Below are 22,488 nucleotides of genomic sequence, written 5' to 3'. Positions count from 1 at the left end.
TAATCTTATTTTAGTAATGAGTTTTAATTCACCAATATTGTAAACAATTGCAACATAAAAGGAGGACACTCATGTTTAAAGATCAGTGGGGCAGTAACTATTAAGTCTGTAAGATCTACTTAACTTCTCTGTCATAATTCATTGCAGTTGCTTCTTTTTAAAGTGTGTGTTTGAGGTTTACGGGCACTAAACAGCGTGGTCAGCAGTGCCCATTCTTTTTAAAGTAGGGTCAGTGGTCTTAAGAGATATAACTCCTCACTGTAGGGTGCAGTAGGTTAAAGAGGTTTGCTATCTGTGCTGTATATTAATATTTGAATTTAAAGTTGCAGATGTTCCACACACAAATATTTACAATCATAATTCACAGATGGAACCAAAAAATGCTACTTCTTATGGCAGAACAAAGTAGAGTCAGATTTCTGACCAACATTGGCACGTGCCAAAAATAAACTCAGATTCAAAGTGACAAGTGATGATTCTCATGTAGCACTGCAATTCAGATATGCTACAATTACACATCGATTGCTTACATCAAAATTTATAAGTCAGGAATTTTTAATGACATTTTCTTTGCAGGCATTATTCAAATTAGAATATAATACTTATTTAAATAACAATAAGAATAACAAGGATAACAACAACAATAACAATAGATTGGAATCAGTTCAAAAGTGTTTTCAAAATTAAAGTGAGCACATCTTATTGCATTTTAAAATCAGGCACTCCAATAGTTTGTATCTATTGAATGTTCCAGCTTGTGGTGAAAACAGAGTCATTGATCAGTATCATGAGATCTGTCTATGTTGAGTAATCCAATTGTTTTAGTGTCTGAAGCAGTCTGGTTCATGGTGAAAATAGGATATTGATAACTTTGATTGCAATAGCATATCAAGAAGTTGGTAAGCACGAAATTGGAAACAAAATTCTGATGCTCAAGTAATGGAACTGCCCAATGATCAATTCTGACAACTGTAGAAGTAATTAATTATCTGAAGGTGAAGTGTGTTTAACTTTTGGAGGTGCCTTGATTAAAACAGTTACATAACATAAACTGACATATTAATTAAATATTTTGCAAAATACTTCTTTTAAATCAAAGTTTTCACAAATGTTCTGATTTTCAGATAGTAAAACATTAGATGAAACATTAAAAAAGTTGATATCTTTTGCAAGAAAACTAGTCAATGAGCAAATAAGTTGTTACTTTAAAAAGCAAGTAGCATGTACACCTCATGCACACACAACCACCAACTCCAGCATCTTGGGCCAGGGGCTGAAACATCATTTATTGAGATAACTTTTAAATGTTCAGAGTGTAGTAATAAAATTTTCATGAAAAGTCATGTAACAGAATCAAAATGCCCATTGTCACAATACATATAGAGAAACCTTTCAGTTTTCAATAAGAACAAAATATTGTCACATCACTATTGCTTTTTCTATGACACATTACTTTGTCTGGAGGCTTTTCCTCTTTTTTTTAGCTACACATCTTGTGCTACCCATTGTACTTTCTTCCCATAACCATACATTATACCATTGTGACATGTTACAATAATTTTATTCTTCAAAGTTACTCCAAAAGTGGAGTAAAAACAAATGTTCTCCTGAACAAACTGACAATCATTTTCAAATTCTCTATCAGTACCAAATATTTCATCAAAACCACAAATCCCCAGTGAATTAACACAATTACAACGAAATGAATACCCCTAGATGCATACCAGGTGTTGATATAAGTCAATAAGGACAGTTGAAAATGTGTGCCCCCACCGAACTCAAACCTGGGATCTCCTGCTTACATGGCACACTCTCTATCAATCTGAGCCATCGAGGACACAGAGGATAATGCAACTGCAGGGACTTATCTCTGGCACACTTCCCATGAGACCAACATTCCTAATGTATTGTCCCACACTATATTCATAGTGCCCCCTGCCCATTATACTCATTACTTGTGATTTTTGTCGATTCCCGTAAGTGTTTGGGCACTGTTTGTGCATCCACACATAATATATAAAGATCTGTTATTTCTGACACACAATCATTCTGATAAAATTGCACCTGTAAATTGGTTTAAATCTCAGTCATTCCCAGCAGCTTAAGTACTTAATTTCTACTTTCATCATCAGTAAAGTTATCTTCTAAAACAGGAAAACAGTTACTCTCCTCATCAACATCATCTACTGCATCAGCACATAAGTCAACCATCCCACTCATATCAGCAACTTCAACATAATTGATACATTAATTTCAATTTTATCTCCACTATTTTCAACAAATATACTCAAGTCTTCAGCACTATCTGCAAGGTTAATTTCAGTTACCAAAATAAATTTTGAGTTAGTCATGTTTTTGTGTTCTGCATGAATATTATTTAAAATTCATTTATCATCATTGCTGTATGCTTTTATTATTTCAACTACTTGTTTAATTTTACTGTGAAGATGTAATTATGTTTTTTTCCCCTTTTTCTACAGCCAAAACTTTTGTTCGCTGACAATGATTTACACACTTTTCATTACTATGCATAAGACATTTTAAGCATTACAAACATACAGAGCATACTAGCATACTGACTCCCACTGCCTCACATGGTGTCAGTCCTCATCTACAGAGTCAGAGATGTTACACTGCAACAGAGCAACCCCCCCCCCCCCTGCTCCCTCCCTCCCTCCCTCCCTCCCTCTGCCCATAACCCTCCCATAGTGCAGAAGCACGGAGCTTGTGAAGAGAGGCTGAAGCGGTTGAGGGGAGGGGGGGGGGGGAAGGGTTCATCTGTCTGAAGTGATTTAAATGGTTGTGTAATGAGGGATGCAATGGAAGACACATCATAGTCAGAAAAGTGCACCAGGGGGAACAGGGCATGCCCAAAATGCAACAACAACTTAGTGACTAACAGGTTGCTTCCAGTAGTGTAAGCAGATAAGAAAGTAGTCTTGACGGTGTCTTTAATTGTTACTGGCTCAATGGCAGCATTTGTAGAGGAAGGCATATTGGCAGCATAGCCTTGCATTGTCGTGTCCACAGGATGCTTTGCAGGGTCGGGGGTGGTGTAGGCCGAGGTGGTGATGGTGAGTGCACTTTTGCTGACAAATGGAGTGTGAGTCCTGCCATGTCAACTTCTGGAAGGATAAGAGTGGTGTGCATGAAAATGTGTGTGACAGTGCTTGCACTTGACTGCCTGTCTGCATAGGTAGTGGTAATCACAAAGCCAGTATCATGTAACACGACTGATAGGTCATCAGGCAGAAAATCACACAGTTGGAAATTTACTAAGGGAAGCATACGAGTCACTGGGGTGGTGAGTGTCTCTTGTGACAGGTCCATTGAAGCTCCACACTGTTTTAAGCCAGTTCACTGACACTGTTATTTGTTTTCCAGCAATTTCAATATCATAAGTGTTTGTATCACATTTCAACACTTGATATGGTGCTGTAGATGGTCATTGTAAGGTGGGTTTTACTGCGTCTGACATAGCATCACATGAGAATATGTGGCCAGATCTTTATGAATGAAAGTTTGTTGTGTCATGTGAAAGGAGGTAGGTGGCACATGGATGTTTTGTATATGTGTGCACATAGGTGTGACTAAATCCAGTAAGTCCTGGTCTGTGGCAACCATTTCATGTGCTTCAAATTCTGTGGGTACAGTGAGGAGCTCACAATATAGGAAGGGCCTTCATGATACTGAGTGGCACATGAGAGCAGCTTTCATCATCCAGTGCCACTCTTCCATGAGCCCATTGGACAGGAGAGGGGTGGGGTGGGGTGGGGAGGGGTGGGAGGGGGGGGGGGGGAGTTGGTTGTGCAGAACTGATGGCATCTGCATAGTCATTGAAATGTAGGGATTCAAACTGCAAACCCTGATGTTATGTAAAGAAGGCTGAGCAGCTAAATCTGGCCATCCAACTATTGACAAAAGTTTTTGCTTCTGTCTCTGCTGATATGACGGAAATGGGCACAGTCTCCATACATCGTTTCATGTGACCTATCATTGACAGAATGTAACAGTAACCACGTGGTTTGGAGAGTGGCCCTTTGAGGTCAGTGTGGACATGTTGGAACCACCCCTTTGGAATCAGAAATTTACCAAATGGAGGCTGTGCATGGTGGCCAGCTTTTGCCTGCTGGCACAGATGCATGCCTGGATGTGCAAGTGGAGAAGGTCAATTTTTGACTATCTGCTTGAAAAGTAACACCAGACATGTTTGGTCACAAGAGGTAGCATGCACTGTTGCAATTGCAGTCTTTGGTCTGCTTTGTTAAACAAGCTGTGGAGATCAGCATCTGTCACTTGTGCATCTGCAAATCTATCGATGACCAACTGGGTGGAGGTAACTGCGATATGGAAAAGATAGACCACCATGATATTATTGGCACCTTTAACATGTCACACATCAGTGGAACTGTGCTATGAAATCCAGGTGGCAGACTCTCTTGGGTGCAGAATCAGCCAATGGGTTGCAGAATGCCCTGCCAGCAGGCGATGGTCTTTATATATGGTAAGGGGTGTCCCCTCAATATGATCTTGAAAGTTACAAACTGCTTCATATATTACTAATATTTGTCATCAAATATGAATCATTTGTTTTGGGTGTCAATTTGTTTGCAGGAGAAACACCTGAGCAGCTGAGTGATCCCACTAATGTTGGGGATCATGTGATCACCAGCATTAGATGCAATAATTAGAAGTGTATCAAGCAACGAGTGGGCAAGTGTCATGGCATGTAACGGGTGTTCTTTTATTTTTTCAAAGACCACTTGAATTTCCAGTGGCTAACTCAGGTGTCATTTACCAGATGTATTCTTGCCCCGCAATGCTTGGGTGAGTGGTAGCAAAGTCTCATCAGCGTGGCAAATGGTTCCTGTTGAAATTTATAACCCCCAAAAACCTATGCAGCTCTTGGTAGTTGTTAGGAAGTGGGAGGAGATGTATCTGGTCAGTTTTATCAGTAGTAGGATACACCCCAGATCCGTCGACAAAGGTCATACAAGGTTGCTGAAGTTGGCACTTGCCATCATTTATCACAACCTCACTAATGGCAAGCTTATAAAGGGTGATATGCAGATGTTCATTGTGGTCTTGCTCATTTTGTGAAAAAATTAGTGCATCATCTAGATAGGAATAATAAAAATTAAAATTGAACAGTACACTGCCAATAAATCTTTTCCATGTCTTTGCAATGTTTTTTTAATCTGTATGGCTTGTAGAGGAACTCCGAGACACTGAATGGCATGATTATCACAGTTTTTGGTACATCTTCATCTGCCATTAGAATTTGCAGGTATGCTGTTTTGCAATTGACAGTGAAAATTTTTGCCCCACCAAACCATGGGAAGAACCATGCAAGTTTTGGATGGGGTACCTGTCAATGATTGTATGGGCTTTGAGGTAGCAGTAGTCATCACATAGGTTCGAAGCATCACTGTTTTAGGTACTACAGTGGAACCTCACATAGTGAGCATAATTCATTCCAGAATCTTACTCGCAGTGTGAAACACTCGTTAAGCAAAACAATTTATCCCATATAAATTAATGTAAAATATGAGAATGCATTCCATGCAGAAACAGTACTAAAAGTTATATCTTATTCATGCTGATTATTCGGAGAAAATTATATATACAGTGTTATGTATTTTATTATTCACAATACATAACTAATTCTTGTTTACTAAGAAGGTAGCTATAGTCATTTGTTTCTGCCAACACTTTGCAAAATTGCAACACAGCATTATCATCAAATAAATTTGAAGTTCAGATAGCCAATACTTTATTGGGTTGATGACGTTCAGTCTATGATACAACTGATTCCCATGCTCTTAGCTTTTCTCTTATTTCATCAGTAGATTGCTGCTTTGGTGTTCTGTGCCCTCCTCATCCTCATCCCCCTCCTCCACACAGCTTTCTGCTTTGAAAGACACTGCAACTCCATAAGCTCTTCAGTGGCCATTTCTCGGCTGTGATCTTCAACAAGCTCATTGATATCATTGTTATCCACTTCTAGCTCCATATTGTTGACTGCAGTCTAAACATGTACTGACTTAAATGCCTCACAATCACGTTTGACAACCCACTCTGACCAAAGCTTCTTCCAAGCAGAAGTGAGAGTTCTCTGGGCAATCACTTCCCATGCTTTTTGTTCATGATATTGAACTGGTATTTCCAAAACTCTCTGAGAGTTGGATTGGAAACTTCAGTCAACTCAAACCCATGCTCAAAAGAGTGCTTTAGTGTAGAGCTACTTATAGTTAGAAATAATCTGCTGGTCCATAGGCTGGAGTAACAGAATCATGTTGGGAGGCAGAAATTGGATATTGTTGAATTGAAATTCTTCAGAAGGTAGTCCTGCAGGCCTGGAGAATGGGCAGTAGCACTGCCCATAACAAGCAAGACATAGAGTGGCAAATTCATCTCAAGCAAATATTTTTTCACCAAATAATCAAATACTTCATTGATTCAACCACAGAAAAGGTCTTTTGTCACCCAAGCCTTGTTGCTGGATCTTCACATCACATTTAACCTGCTGTTCCTGGACTTTACACTTCTTGAAGGCATGTGGAGTTTCTGAATTTTAAGAAGTGGTTTAATTTTCAAATTGCCACATTCATTGTCACAGAATTGCAGTTTTGAACAGTCTTTCATTGGCTTGAGACTGGGCAATGCATTGTTCTCTGCTATTATAAAGGCACACTTTGGCATCTTTTTCCAGAATAAACCTACCTCATCACACTTAAAAACCTGTTGCAGCAGATAGCCCCCAGTGTCTAAAATCATCTTGAAGTTACTGATGAAGTTCTCTGCTGCCTTTGTGTTGGAGTTGGCTGCTTCACCATGTCTCACAATACTGTGGATGCTGATCCTTCTTTTAAACTTCTCAAACCACCCTTGGCATCCCTTAAACACTTCTTTGGCTACTGATGATCCTGGCATCTTCTTAACAAGGCCAGTGAAAATTATTCTCACCTCACAAATGAAATTCTCATTAATAGTGTTGCCTTGGAATTGCTTTACATTTATTCACTTAAGGAGCAACCTTCAGACATCATCCAGAATATTAAACTGTTGTTTAGATATTCTTGTCACTCTCTGTGAAGAATCTATCTCCTTAATTTTGTCCTTGTTCATGAGAACAGTTCAAATAGTTCATGTAGGCTGATTGTATGAGTGTGATAAATCAACTATGCTCACACTACATTTACATTTTGAGTGATTTTACAGTCCATTTCAAAAGTCGCTTTCTTTCTCTTATGGTAAACTTCTAGTAGCTTTATCTTCAGGGACATTTCTATGAAGGTTATTAAAATTTATAAACTAAAAGACCACTGTGTGTACACAAGTTCAGAAAAATGTGTGACTACAAACTGCAATGAGATGGTAGCAGAAAGAGTGCTAAACCCAAACTGCGGTACATACTAAAGACATTGTTCATATGTTGCTGCCAACAATGAAAGGTGTTCATACTGTTGAACATTTCCCCCACTGTGTTTGAATGGCTGATGACATCACACTAAACCATCGTCACTCGTTATGCAAAATAGCACTCGTTAAGTGAGTCATTTTTTTTACAATTTGGTTTGCTCATTATGCAAATTGCGAGTTATGGGAGGTGCTCATTAATCAAGGTTCCACTGCAGTTTAATTGAGGAAGCCCAAGCATTGTCTGATGGGCTGCCTATGCAAGCTTACAAAAGTTCACTATTGCAGCATTAGCCGCTTTAAGTTTGTGGGGAACTAGATGGCGTGGGTGGCAAGGGACAGGGGGACACAGTGTGCTCATAATGTGGTGGACTGTAATGTCCCACACCACAGCACAGACTGTACCTGGTCAAATGGAGGAGAGTGAAGTGAGTCAAGGAAGCTGGGCATGACATCATTTGACATTGCCATTAATGTCACACAGTACTGTCTCAGGAGAGCATTCCAATGGGGTTTATAATGCTTCACTAACCTGAGAAGTGTCCATAGTAGTGGGGCCACAGTGCTGATCAGTGTCAAGATGATGAAGGTCATTGAGATGTTGTTGACCTGCATGTAGTGATGTAGTGGTATCCACGACTCATTTCCATAGTTGTTCAATGGTGAGACGCATGACCTTTTTGCTATCATCTAATGACAGGTGCTTGACTGCCTTTAAGAGTAGCTGGTTGAATAGTGCCTCACTTTGTTGGTTGAGATGGAGTGGTGTGTTGAGCAGCAGCAGCGTGACAAGGTGTTGCAGTGATGGCAGGCAGTGTATTGCTGACCACATGAAGGATCAACTGCTGACCATCCCATCATAAGAAGAGGGCACAATTTAAACCCAGCAGTAGTTGATAGTACCAGAGGAAGTCAGCTCCCAGGTCTGGTTGAAAAGTCCAAGGTATTTGCATATCTGCACCAAGGCTGAGCAAGATGTGTGCAGTTCGAGCAACTGTGATTACCGTGTCATCCTCACATGCAGCTGCAGTGGCAACAGCAACAGTGTAGCAGCCACAAAAGCAGGTAGTGGAGTGCTCACATAGGCTCCATTATCATCGAAATATGTGTTCAGGTGCCTGTCGTGGATGAATAGTCAGGGACCATCTGCTCATTGGTTGCTGTTTAGTTGTGGTGTGTAGAGGTGTCTTGTTAATGAAGAGTGGCCTAGTGTGCCTAGGTAAGGTCTCTGTACTAGTTAGGGAAGGCACATGGCTGTCTGCAGTGCTGTGTATCCTGCCAGAATATGGTCTGAAAACAGCAGTAGCATTGTTGTGCATTGGGCGTGGAAACAGGCAATGCACTTGGCCATTGTGGCTTTTGTTTATACGCAGAGTTGGGGAAGTGGCCAGCTTGGAGAGTGACAACCTTGGCTGTCCACCGAAGCAGTGAAAGGTACTGATGGTAGAGCTGGGGGGAGGGGGGCTAGGTTCTGTTCGAGTTAGTCCAGGAGTCATTGTGTGGTCCATGGCTGCATGGAATGTTGAGGCAGCTAGGCTAGGATCATGCAAAATCAGTTTTGGTACAGGCACACTGGCTGTCAACTATGGCATAGCACTGTTGGTTGTTGATTAGAATGTGGTGTTGCGATAGTGCCTGCATTCTGTCAGCAAGTCAAAGTTTAAATTCGAGTGGTGCCTCCTCATGCACTAGTTTTGCAGTTTTGATGTTCTCTGGCCCTTTTAGGAGCCAAAGTGCCCATAGCACATTATTCAATTAGAACTCTCAGGTGCCACCAGAGTGAAGAAAGCATGCTGGTGCTTAAAGTAATGACACTGATGATGAGATGTAACTTCTGCTCAGGCATGCATGTTAGTTTTTGTAGCAGTAGTGTTGCATCTTCGCAGTTTAATATTTGTGAGAAGCTTTAACAACCTAAAGTAAGTTAGTAATAAGGTCTGAATTTTATCCGCGGTTGTTAAGAAGAGTAGCAAACTTCCCATCATCCCCTCTGAGGCCATTGACTGACATCAGACACTCACTGAGAGCAAACTGCATAGTGGGAGAATCTGCCCAGAATAGTGTTAGTTTCAGATGACGGTGGATGGTAAGATTGTCATCAGAGGTTTGATTGTAAGGCACCATCTCAAGGTAGGCTTGGCATGGCGAGGGATCGTCAGTGTGCAATATGGGCAGGAAATGAAGCTTGATGTAGGGCAGCATGTGATGAGGTGGATCACTATGCACACAGTTGGGGTCAGTGTCATTTGAAAACGTGCAAAGAAATTGAGTTGCTGTTCAAAGAACAGTGGTGCATGTGAGTGAAGTTCCAGGCCTGACACAGTGGATATCACTTTCCCTTTGACAGATGTCTGAGATGGCAGAAAATGCATGTGACAGTGTGCATGAGGTTGTAGTCAATTTATTATCCAGTGGCACTCACTATCTGTCTGTCATGGAGGTTGTGCAGAAGTGCCATTGTTCACAGTGTGGCTGATGCAGGTGTGATGCACTTGAACCTGGAGGCAGTGGTATCTGACCTTGCTGAGGAGAAGTATTGAAAAATGTGTTCTTGGAGTCCACAGTCAGTATTCATGCTGGGTGTGGGTGGCGCAAATGCAAAGCATGATGCTGGACCAGAAGAGAGTCAATTGCAAAGCTTAGCATGGCTGGGATATGATGTCATAATCTGGCAGGCGGAACTCACATTAAGTCAAAATGATTGGGATGGGATTTGGAAAATCAGAATGCACAGGTACTGAAAGGTGATGTAATCCTCGATCCCACAGTCCATCGGCAGATGGATAATGAAATGGAATAACAGAGTGGTCCAGTGCAAGCCAGTCTTGTTCAACCGTAACAGCACTGTGGGAGGCATTCATACAGTTCAGGTTGTTAATGCAAATGACATAATGCTCAAAATCACTGGAACATGTGATGTTCTGTCCTGTGCAAAAGTAAATGTCACTTAGATTCATGTTTGTTATGGAGGTAGGCAGCCATTGTTTCCTGTGACACTCTGCTGAACTTTTATCTCAAATACCAGGAATAGATTCACTCTGTGTCAAATCTGGAATGTTTATGATGAACTCACTCAGAAAATTTGATGCTTGTTATGGCTAGTTTGCTGCTTGGCATCGGTAGCAATGTGAGGTTGGTCCAAAGATATGGTGAAAAGTGAAGGCATTGTCACTATTTTTTTTTTTTTTTTTTGACACTGTAGTATTGTACAAGCCTTGGCTGATATTTAGCAATTTTGCATACAAGATGTATGTGGAATTCATGAGCACTTATTGTGAGATGATGTAGATATTGCCAAAGAAACAATGAGATTGTATGTTTCTAATGGCAACATTATTGATGGCATAACCCGTGGATTGAATTTTTGACTTAACAACAAAAACATGGTGTGACATGGAAGTTTGGGTTTACGAGTGTGAGAAGCAGGGTACCAGTAGTGTGGCAGCAGAATAGTGACACAGCATAAAGGTATGATTTTTGCACTATTTATTAGTAAGTACACACATATAACAATGTAAGCTTTATGAGCATCAGAGCATACTAACTCCCACTGCCGCAGGGGGGCAGCAATCCTAATTTACGGAGTCAGAGAGGTCGTGCCACCACATAGTGTTTATATGTATTTTTCCAGTTTTGAAATTGAATGATTAAAGGTTTTTGGGCATTCATTGTTTCTTTGTTTCATAACTTTTAAACATTGGTTCACCTTCTCAAAAATTGCAGTTCGAATTGATTGTCCCATAGTATGTGTCAAGGGTTTTTCTATCTGAATCTCTGTAGTCTGTTCTTTCAAATACTTCATTCTCTTCCTTAACTGTTTTATCTTCCTCATGTCCAATACCACTTCACTCTCCTCAGATATAGGTACTAATTTCAGCTTTGTGATCACCATTTTGGCTAAACTTTAATTAAATCTTTTTCAACACTTGCAGAACACAATAACAAAGCTAATCTTCTTATAAAACAAATTACTATGTACTTAACTTATCCATCATCTACTGTCACCAAGGCCAGTCCCATTTTTATAAAAATACTTTGTTTGGAATCCCATTTTTATTTCCACCATATTTATTTTTTGTTAATTTCTTGTAAAATATTAACATGTTAATGTACACAGTAGTATCATCCCAGCTTACACCTACAATTGTAATGGTTCTCACCTTTAATGCTATTAAAGGCCATTACTGTATAAATAAGTAATGAATCTCATTTGAACAACGAGTTGATTTGTTCTGCAGTTCTCTAGTATTGTTGACTACTGGAGCGTAAATAGAGTGAAGCTTCTTAAATTTTCTATGTACCCTCCCCGTATAGGTGCTTACAGTGATTTTAGTTCTTCCCAGCATAGGAAAATCTTGAATATTTGTCGAGTATTCAGATGGGTGGCATCATCCAAAATGCACAATATTTCAGCTTTTTCTGGCCCATTCTGAAGATCGAACCTTGGTCTCAACATCATAACCATACACCCACATCTCATTACAATTTATGGTCCTCTTAATGAACATCTCATTCTCACTTGTGAAATCCAAAAGCTCTTCATGGGTTGTGAGGCAAAGGTCTTTCTGGTCTTGACTCATGGGCCCTGGGATGAACTTGATGGCAACATGATGAATTCCGAAACAATGTGTCAGTATTTCATGACATGATTGAACTGAAATATTACATTCTTCTGAAGTTTCTTGGACAGTCAGTCTTTGATTAGCAACACAGTTCACTGACATTCCTAATGTGAGCACTGTTGGTAGCTGTCAAAGTGCATCCCGAATGAGGGTAATTTTTAGCTTCCATCTGGCTATTTTTAAACTTTGTGAACCATTCGTAAGACCAAGTGTGGCTTAAGCACTAATCACTGTAGGCTCCCTGCATCAATTAGTGTGTCTCTGTAAAGGTTTTCTTGACTTTCACGCAAAATTTAATGCAGATGTGTTGCTCATCTAACTCTTCAATCCTGAAATTTGCAAATTGTGTGATAACATTCTATTCAATACAGCACTGAAAAATAACTAATAGACATACAACAATGAAACTTCAGCAGTTACACATTAAACACAGCTGTGAGCAGGGACGTCAATGGCATTTCATTACAACACACCACTGGCATGAAATTATGAATGTTATGGATTTTTTTGAACAAACCTCATACTTGGAGAAAGTATCATGAAGTGTGTGTTCCACCCACCAGTGAAGACAATGGTCCTATTTGGAGAAGTCAAGGATTACCTAGCAGCAATCTGCTGCTGTCATGACAACTTAGGAAGATGAGGATGCATTGTCACCACGCCAGTAGAGATTCTCATCCAATGATGACTGCAGCACTACCCAGGATCACCCTCAACATTGTTATTCCCCCACCTCAACATGTGGAGGTGGTGGGCAGGAGGCTGCATGAAGAGGGATAGGATATACACTGATGAGTCAAAAAATTATAACCATCCGCTTAGTATCTTGTTTGTCCATCTTTGAAATGAATTACATCACTGACTCTGCATATCAAGGATTCAACAGGGTGTTGGTAGGTTTTTGGAGGTATGTGGCATTAGATGTCTTTGTACAGGTCATGTAATTTATGTACACATTGGGCCACCGATTTGTATACACAGTGATGGTGCCCAATAGTGATCCAGATAGGTTCCATAGGATTTACATCAGATGAGTTTCACCACAGACTTCAACATGGGCTCATTATAATACTCTTCAAACCAGTGTAGCATGGTTCTTACTCTGGGAAATGGACAACTATACTGCTGAAAGATGACATTGCCCTCAGGGAAGACATCAAGCATGAAGAGATGCAAGTGGTTCTCAGCTGTCAGCATGTCTTCTTTACTTCCACAGGTCCCATGCAAGCACAGGAGAATATCTCCCATAGCATAACACTGTTCCACCAGCCTGCCTTCATGGTGCTTTGTACATTCTGAGCCACTGTTCACCTCAATGACAGCATTTCTAGAGGTGACCATCAATTTAGCATAGCAAAAATGTGATCACCTGAAGAGCTGACATTTACACTGATGAGTGGACAAGTACCATTGCCACAAACCCACTGCTATTGTAATTGTTGGTGTAATTGGGTGAACATGTAGAGGTGTTCTGCTGCAAAGCTCAATCTTCAACAATGTACGAAGAACGGTTCTCTCCAAAAGACTTATGCCTGTACCTGCACTATGCTCTTTCATCAGAGATGTCACAGATCACCATCTATCCTACTTTATGTAACAGACAACCATTTAGTGCCTAGTGGTAATTTTATTGTCCTACCTCTTTCATATATGCACATGACAGTAGCCTGTGAACATTTTACCAGCTTTGCCATTTTTTAAATACTCATTCACAGGCTTTCTGTACTATTAATTATATCATTATGGTTTGAGGGGGGCAGTGCACAAATGGTTTAATTCATACTTAACTGGAAGAATGCAGAAAGTTGAAATAAGTGATTCATGTAATGTTAAAACAACAGCTGATTCATCAAACTGGGGGGCTATCAAGTACGGGGTCCCACAGGGTTCGGTCTTAGGTCCTTTACTGTTCTTTATATATATTAATGACTTACCATTGCACATTGATGAAGATGCAAAGTTAGTTCTTTTTGCTGATGATACAAGTATAGTAATAACATCCAAAAACCAAGAACTAAGTTATGTAATTGTAAATGATGTCTTTCACAAAATTATTAAGTGGTTCTCAGCAAACGCACTCTCTTTAAATGTTGATAAAACACAGTATATACAGTTCCGTACAGTAAATGGCACAACTCCAGTAATAAATATGGACTTTGAACAGAAGTCTGTAGCTAAGGTAGAATTTTCAAAATTTTTAGGTGTGGCCATTGATGAGAGGTTAAACTGGAAGCAACACATCGATGGTCTGCTGAAACGTCTGAGTTCAGCTACGTATGCTATTAGGGTTATTGCAAATTTTGGTGACAAGAATCTCAGTAAATTAGCTTACTATGCCTACTTTCATTCACTACTTTCATATGGCATCATATTCTGTGGTAATTCATCATTGAGTAGAAAAGTATTCATTGCTCAAAAACATGTAATCAGAATAATTGCTGGAGCCCACCCACAGTCATCCTGCAGACATCTATTTAAGGACCTAGGGATCCTCACAGTATATATATATTCACTTATGAAATTTGTTGTTAATAATCCTACCCAGTTCAAAAGTAATAGCAGTGTGCATAGCTATAACACCAGGAGAAAGGATGATCTTCACTATGCAGAGTTAAATCTGACTTTGGCACAGAAAGGGCTAAATTATGCTGCCACCAAAGTCTTTGGTCACCCACAAAACAGTATCAAAAGCCTGACAGATAGTCAACCAACATTTAAAAATAAATTAAAAGAATTTCTAGATGACAACTCCTCCTACTCAGTGGCTGAATTTTTAGATATAAATTAAGGGAGGGGGAAAAACCTAGCTTAAACATTAGTGTCATGCAATATTTTGTGTAATGCAATATCTTTGTACAGACATCTTTTATTAACCTGACACGTTCCACATCATTATGAAGTGTCGTATTCATGATCTATAGAACAAGTATTAATCTAATCTAATCTAATTAATCAGTCCTTTGTCAGAGTTGCTTATCTCAATGGATTTCTCTATTCGCAGCATGTATCTTCATTAGGGTGACACCCCTTCCATCCATGTTTGCCCTGTTTACATACTCTTGCTGCCATGTCACACACCCACAGACAGTGCCACCAGGAGGCATCCAATGTCGTAGTGGGCAGTGTTAATAATTTTTAGGCTTTTCAGTGTCAAGGTGGCACCCAACAGTCATCAGGAATATTTGAAGGTCACAAATATGTGGATTTCCAAAATATTGCACATTTGAACTATGACACACAGATGAGTACCTAAGAAATATTTGAAATATAAAACCACATACTTTTACTCAGTCCCACATAGAGATGTTACGTGGTTACTTATTGGTCACACACAGGCACAGAATCTAAGTAATGCTTTCAAAAACAGCCAGGTTAGTTTCTTTTGTTCTGAACAGATGATAAATTTTAATAGTTAGTTGGTTTGTGGAATGTACTGAAGATTAGTAAATTATATAAGTATACAGAACCATCTTGTGCTTCTGCATTGGGAATGTACTACATGGTATCCACCTGCAAAATTTTTCTACATTATAATAAGTCTCATTTAGTGGCTCGATTCACTACTTGGTGGTGTAATCTGATATGGGAAACAGAGCAACAAAAGTACAGTGTCAAAGTTAAGAATATAACAAGTACAGGGGCAAAATGGGCAATGGAGGTTTTGATGGTATGGAACCTTCAGTGTCAATTGTCTTATAAGTCGATTGGTTTCAGGTAGTTCAGAGCATGTTCTCAGAAAGAGTGGATATGTGTCACACAAGCCTACTGCATCAGTGCGATAAACTCTCAAAACCAAAACAGAACTTTAAAATGAGGGCAACCACAGCTGAAATTCTGCATGTTGAAAAAATGTCTTCTGCTTAGGCTGTTAAAGTTATTTATTGAAAGGTAAGACCAGTTTCACATCTTTAAAATGCATCATCAGGTAATCTGTAGACTGGAAGAATAACATTCTCTCTTTGGAATAAACGGTTTCTAAAAATAAGTCATCACCACCACTTAAGGTTACTAAGAGTAGTACACTTACATCAGATTTTAAATCATTGCGAATACAGGAAAAACTGTTACAGGCTAGTCCTACAGTTCATGATCAAATCAATAAAAATAATTAACTCACTATAAAGCAATGGTCCCAGTTAAACTATGTATTCAGTTGTGGATCTCCATTATAAGCTTCAGATACTGTATTGAAAAAGGAAGGACAGTACATGTAATATTTTGGAAGAACTGTAGAAATTTCCTGAAGGAACATTTAATGCACATACTGGTTTACACTATAAAAATCTATTGGCTAGTTATCATTGTTTATGTAAGTAATTTAATGGTTCTGAGAACCATATTCTTTTGCAGTAGCTTTTAGATATCAGTATGTTCATCTCCTCTCTTGGAGTATTAGTTTAGTACCACTTTACAGCAACTTTCTGATCTCCTCACTGGTACATATGACTTGGCCCTTCTGTAAATTTGCTGATACATGGTTTCGCACAAGGTCTCATAATATCATTCTGCCAGTTTATCTCAGTTTGATGCCATGTTACCTCCCTGAGCAGTCTATGGATCTAGTATGTCTTTGGCCTAGCTTGATTCTTTCTTTCTGGTTGCTACTTCAAGTTAGGCACCTATGGTTTTTCCAATTTCTTCCAGTTTTTGTAGTTACTGGGGTATGCCATTATTCTACTTGTTACTTTGCAGACCCGATCATTTTAACTTGGAATACCACTTCACAGAAAGTTACTCATCTTTTTTTTTACTTTGAAGATGAATTATGGGACTTGGCTGTGTTACTATATTCTACAATGATTGAAAAGATAAAAAAGTATAATATTCTTAGCAGCTTTATGTGAGTATGACCACTTATTTCTGAAGATTGATTATTCTTAAGAGTAAATATATTTTTCCTCCAATGTACAGTTCCCCTGATGACGGATTTCAAGAATGTGGTAACCAGTCATGACCTTTCACAAAGGACTTAAGCAGCCTGAGTGGAAAGATATTTTACTCAGTATCGAAAGACCAAGAACATTGTAGAGAAGAAGCAAATGACAATATTGAAAAGAAAAGAAAAAAAATGCTGACATATGCAGTGAGTCAGGACAAAATTTAATACATTACCAATCTTTATTGAGGAAGCGAGAACAAAAGTATTATGTATATGTGAGCACAGGTTAGCTGAACCAGAAATATAAAACTACAGATATAATGAATATCTGGAAATGGTGATGGTGTAAATAAACTGCTATCCATAGTAATGAGTGTGTATACAAATAGTAAGATCAGTATTTGGTGCCAAGAAAATAGACTTCTGTAACTTCTGGGTAGATTTGGACCTAGAGTTGGCTGCTTTGTGGCTGCCAGATGCTAGCTTAATTGTTGTTTATGCATACTTTTCCCCATATGGTAATTTTAAAAATCTCATCAACCGATTGGAAAGCTGTTGGTGCACCTAAGGGCAAAAAAAAAAAAAAAAAAAAAAATTGCTAATTTGGGAAATCAAACATTCATACTGCAGAAGGTTGTGATGAAGAGAAAGCTTACATGGACTGTTTGTGGCAGATTATCTATGAACAAGAGGAGATGTTTGTCTTGCTACAATTGTCACAAACCTTAATAGTTGTGACCACAAAGAACTTGGGTTTACCCAATACTTGCATATCACAGTGCAGTAATCATGCAGCTATGGACACTCAGTGGTCATTCAAATGGCATCTTCAGAAATAGTACTATCATTAAAAAAAATAGTTTTGACATTTTCAAAGGTACAATGTCTCCTATAGACTGATAACAAATATTTGTAGAATTGGCACCAAATAGTGCATTCAGCTGCCTGTTCTAGGCCCTTGAAGTCAAATTTGATGAAAATTTTCCATTAAAACCTGAGACACATTCAATTATTGCCAAATCAAACAGCAGAGAGAAAACTGTCAATGTAAGGAGGTGGTATACCTCTACATTAATTAAAATGGAATGTACTGTCCAAACAGTAAATGATAAGATAAAACCAGCTAAGGATATTAAAATTAAGAATATACTGCATAGCAGTTATTTTAGAGTGTAATGATCTAGGGGAGAATGGAAGTAGAAAAAGCAAAGACAGAAAGCAATGCCACATTTGTTGAAAAGGTACAATCTTTGCAATGCAATGTGGAATCTAGACAATGAACCCAGGAAAAGGTCCACCTCTTGCTTCAATTCTTGCAGTTCATATGAATTTAATCAACATTTTAAAAAGGTAGTGGGAAGCACAGTAGATGAAATTCCTGGCTCTGGAACAGGTCATACAGTCAGTGTGAAATTTGGATAAATCCTTCTTTAAAAAGGGAAATGGATAGGTTAAAGTTAGATATAGTGGGAATTAGTGAAGTTCAGTGGCAGGAGGAACAAGACTTCTGGTCAGGTGACTACAGGGCTATAAACGCAAAATCAAATAGGGGTAATGCAAGAGTAGGTTTAATAATGAATTAAAAAAATAGGAATGCTGGTAAGCTACTACAAACAGCATAGTGAACGCATTATTGTGGCCAAGATAGATATGAAGTTCACACCTACTACAGTAGTACAAGTTTATATGCCACCTAGATCCGCAGATGACAAAGAAATTGAAGAAATGTATGATGAAATAAAAGAAATTATTCAGATAGTGAAGGGAGACGAAAAGTTAATAGTCATGGGTGACTGGAATTCAAGTGTAGGAAAAGGGAGAGAAGGAAACATAGTAGGTGAATATGGATTGGGGCTAAGAAATGAAAGACGAAGCCACCTGCTAGAATTTTGCACAGAGCACAACTTAATCATAGCTAACACTTGGATTAAGAATCATGAAAGAAGGTTGTATACATGGAAGAACCCTGGAGATACTAGAAGGTATCAGATAGATTATATAATGGTAAGACAGAGATTTAGGAACCAGGTTTTAAATTGTAAGACATTTCCAGGGGCAGATGTGGACTCTGATCACAATCTATTGGTTATGACATGTAGATTAAAACTGAAGAAACTGCAAGAAGGTGGGAATTTAAGGAGATGGGACCTGGATAAACTGAAAGAACCAGTGGTTGTACAGAGTTTCAGGGAGAGCATAAGGGAACAATTGACAGGAATGGGGGAAAGAAATACAGTAGAAGAAGAATGGGTAGGTTTGAGGGATGAAGTAGTGAAGGCAGCAGAGGATCAAGTAGGTAAAAAGACAAGGGCTAGTAGAAATCCTTGGGTAACAGAAGAAATATTGAATCTAATTGATGAAAGGAGAAAATTAAAAAATGCAATAAATGAAGTAGGCAAAAAGGAATACAAACGTCTCAAAAATGAGATCGAGAGGAAGTGCAAAATGGCTAAGCAGGGATGGCTAGAGGACAAACGTAATGATGTAGAGGCACATGTCACTAGGGGTAAGATAGATACTGCCTACAGGAAAATTAAAGAGACCTTTGGAGGTAAGAGAACTACTTGTATGAATATCAAGAGCTCAGATGGAAACCCAGTTTTAAGCAAAGAAGGGAAAGCAGAAAGGTGGAAGGAGTATATAGAAGGTATGTACAAGGGCGATGTACTTGAGGACAATATTATGGAAATGGAATAGGATGTAGATGAAGATGAACTGGGAGATATGATATTGCGTGAAGAGTTTGACAGAGCACTGAAAGACCTGGGCCGAAACAAGGCCCCTGGAGTAGACAACTTTCCATTGGAACTACTGACAGCCTTGGGAGAGCCAGTCCTGACCAAACTCTCCCATCTGGTGAGCAAGATGTATGAGACAGGCGAAATACCCTCAGACTTCAAAAAGAATATAATAATTCCAATCCAAAAGAAAGCAGGTGTTGACAGACGTGAAAGCTGCCGAACTATCAGTTTAATAAGTCATGGCTGCAAAATACTAACGCGAATTGTTTACAGACGAATGAAAAAACTGGTAGAAGCCAACCTCGGTGAAGATCAGTTTGTACTCCGCAGAAATGTTGGAACACGTGAGGCAATACTGACCCTACGACTTATCTTAGAAGATAGATTAAGGAAAGGCAAACCTACATTTCTAGCATTTGTAGACTTAGAGAAAGCTTACTCTCTTTCACATTCTGAATGTGGCAGGGGTAAAATACAGGGAGCCAAAGGCTATTTACAATTTGTACAGAACCCAGATGGCAGTTGTAAGAGTCGAGGGGCATGAAAGGGAAGCAGTGGTTGGGAAGGGAGTGAGACAAGGTTGTAGCCTGCCCCCAATGTTACTCAATCTGTATATTGAGGAAGCAGTAAAGGAAACAAAAGAAAAATTCAGAGTAGGTATTAAAATCCATGGAAAAGAATAAAAAAAACTTTGAGGTTCGCCGATGACATTGTAATTCTGTCGGATACAGCAAAGGACTTGGAAGAGCAGTTGAATGGAATGGACAGTGTCTTGAAAGGAGGATATAAGATGAACATCAACAAAAGCAAAATGAGGATAATGGAATGTAGTCTAATTAAGTCAGGTGAGGCTGAGGGGATTAGATTAGGAAATGAGACAAAGTAGTACAGGAATTTTGCTATTTGGGGAGCAAAATAACTGATGATGGTCAAAGTAGAGAGGATATAAAATGTAGACTGGCAATGGCAAGGAAAGCGTTTCTGAAGAAGAGAAATTTGTTAACATCAAGTATAGATTTAAGTGTCAGGAAGTCGTCTCTGAAAGTATTTGTATGGAGTGTAGCCATGTATGGAAGTGAAACATAGACAATAAATAGTTTGGGCAAGAAGAGAATAGAAGCTTTCAAAATGTGGTGCTACAGAAGAATGCTGAAGATTAGATGGGTAGATCACATAACTAATGAGCTAATGAGGAAGTATTTAATAGGATTGGGGAGAAGAGAAGTTTGTGGCCCAACTTGACCAGAAGAAGGGATTGGTTGGTAGGACATGTTCTGAGGCATCAAGCGATCACCAATTTAGCATTGGAGGGCAGCGTGGAGGGTATAAATCGTAGAGGTAGACCAAGAGATGAATACACTAAGCAGATTCAGAAGGATGTAGGTTGCAGTACGTACTGGGAGATGAAGAAGCTTGCACAGGATAGAGTAGCATGGAGAGCTGCATCAAACCAGTCTCAGGACTGAAGACCACAACAACAAGAACAACAACTTCTTGGTAATGTGGAAGAGAACATTTCTGAGAGACATAAAAATTGTAAAAAACTAAAAACATTCAGGGAGTCACAATATTTACAGCACATCCTACACTATATCAAAAACTATAATTCATAAAACTGTACAATCAGACAAGAGAAATATATCAATATCTCCATACTGGAGAATTTCCAGGCTTCCTAGATGTAGCACACACAGTGCCTGTTTACAAAAAGGTAATCCATGTGAAGTGTCAATCTACAGGACCATATCTACAAGGCCAATACTAGGTAAAGTGATGAAGTCAATCATGAAAGATCAATTATTAGGTTATTATGGAGAAAACATCCTCCTTTACAATGCACACTGTAGCTTTCAGAAGGGCAGGTCAATGACAACAGCAAAATTTGACTTAGCTACAAATGCAAGTCAGGGTTTTGGAGAGTCTATGTCACTCGTACTGTGTGACCTCAATTAGGCATTCAACTGTATTCCATATAAGGACCTGCTAGGCAAGTTAAAAATCATATGATATTGAAGGATTTGTTCTGCAAACTCTCTGATCCTACCTAAACAACAACAGATCATATCAGTGCAATGAGCAGACTCTGGTGAGAAATTACAACAAAGTGTGTCACAGGGATCCATGATAGGGCCTCTGTTGTTCCCAGTTTCTGATAATGAAACAGGCTCCAATGCGCATATCTTACAATTCACAAATGAAACAACTTTTTTCTCAAAAGGAAAGAAAGTCAGTCACACTGTTTAACAAGCACAAGTCCTATTCTGTAAAACCAAGACCTCCTGTATCATGAATACGATAAAAATTATTGGAGACAAAACTCAGAGGTTGATTTTCAGCCTCAGTGCTGTTCTCTGGGTAACACAAAAGCTGTTAAACTTCAGAACTTTTTCATTGATACCAAGTTAACTTGGCAATAGCATATCAAATTCTTATGTTGCAAGCACACAACAAAAGGACAGCCTACCATGCAGTATTCCACAGCCACATCAGTTACAGACAGCTGCTGTGGTGCCATTCTATGCGCTGCAAGAATGTTCTTTTATTGCAACAGAAAGTAATGAGAATCACTTCCCAAAAAAAAAGGGAGAGAGAGAGGGGGAAGAGGGGGAGAGAGGGGGGGAAGAGGGGTGAAGAGGTGGGTAGAGGTGGGAAGAGGGGTGAAGAGGGGTGAAGAGGGGTGAAGAGGGGTGAAGAGGGGTGAAGAGGGGTGAAGAGGGGTGAAGAGGGGGGGAAGAGGGGGGAAGAGGGGGGAAGAGGGGGGGAAGAGGGGGGAAGGGGGGAAGTGGGGGGAAGGGGGGAAGTGGGGGGGGGGGAAGTGGGGGGAAGT

General features: G+C 39.4%; 1 protein-coding gene across 1 annotated transcript in view; it reads right to left on the bottom strand.

Moving 5' to 3' along the window:
• Positions 1-1,177: 1,177 nt before the first annotated feature.
• Positions 1,178-22,488, bottom strand: part of LOC126285203 (sentrin-specific protease 1-like) — a 249,220-nt gene continuing 227,909 nt past the window's right edge. Inside the window, exon 9 of the mRNA XM_049984508.1 lies at positions 1,178-1,273. Within this exon, the coding sequence (XP_049840465.1) occupies positions 1,178-1,273 (96 nt within the window). The remainder of the gene's footprint in view (positions 1,274-22,488) is intronic.

The sequence above is a fragment of the Schistocerca gregaria genome, chromosome 8 (assembly GCF_023897955.1).
Source record: "Schistocerca gregaria isolate iqSchGreg1 chromosome 8, iqSchGreg1.2, whole genome shotgun sequence".
NCBI classification, from domain to species: domain Eukaryota; kingdom Metazoa; phylum Arthropoda; class Insecta; order Orthoptera; family Acrididae; genus Schistocerca; species Schistocerca gregaria.
Note: the sequence above shows the minus strand (reverse complement) of the source record. Positions and strands in the feature narration are given on the sequence as shown.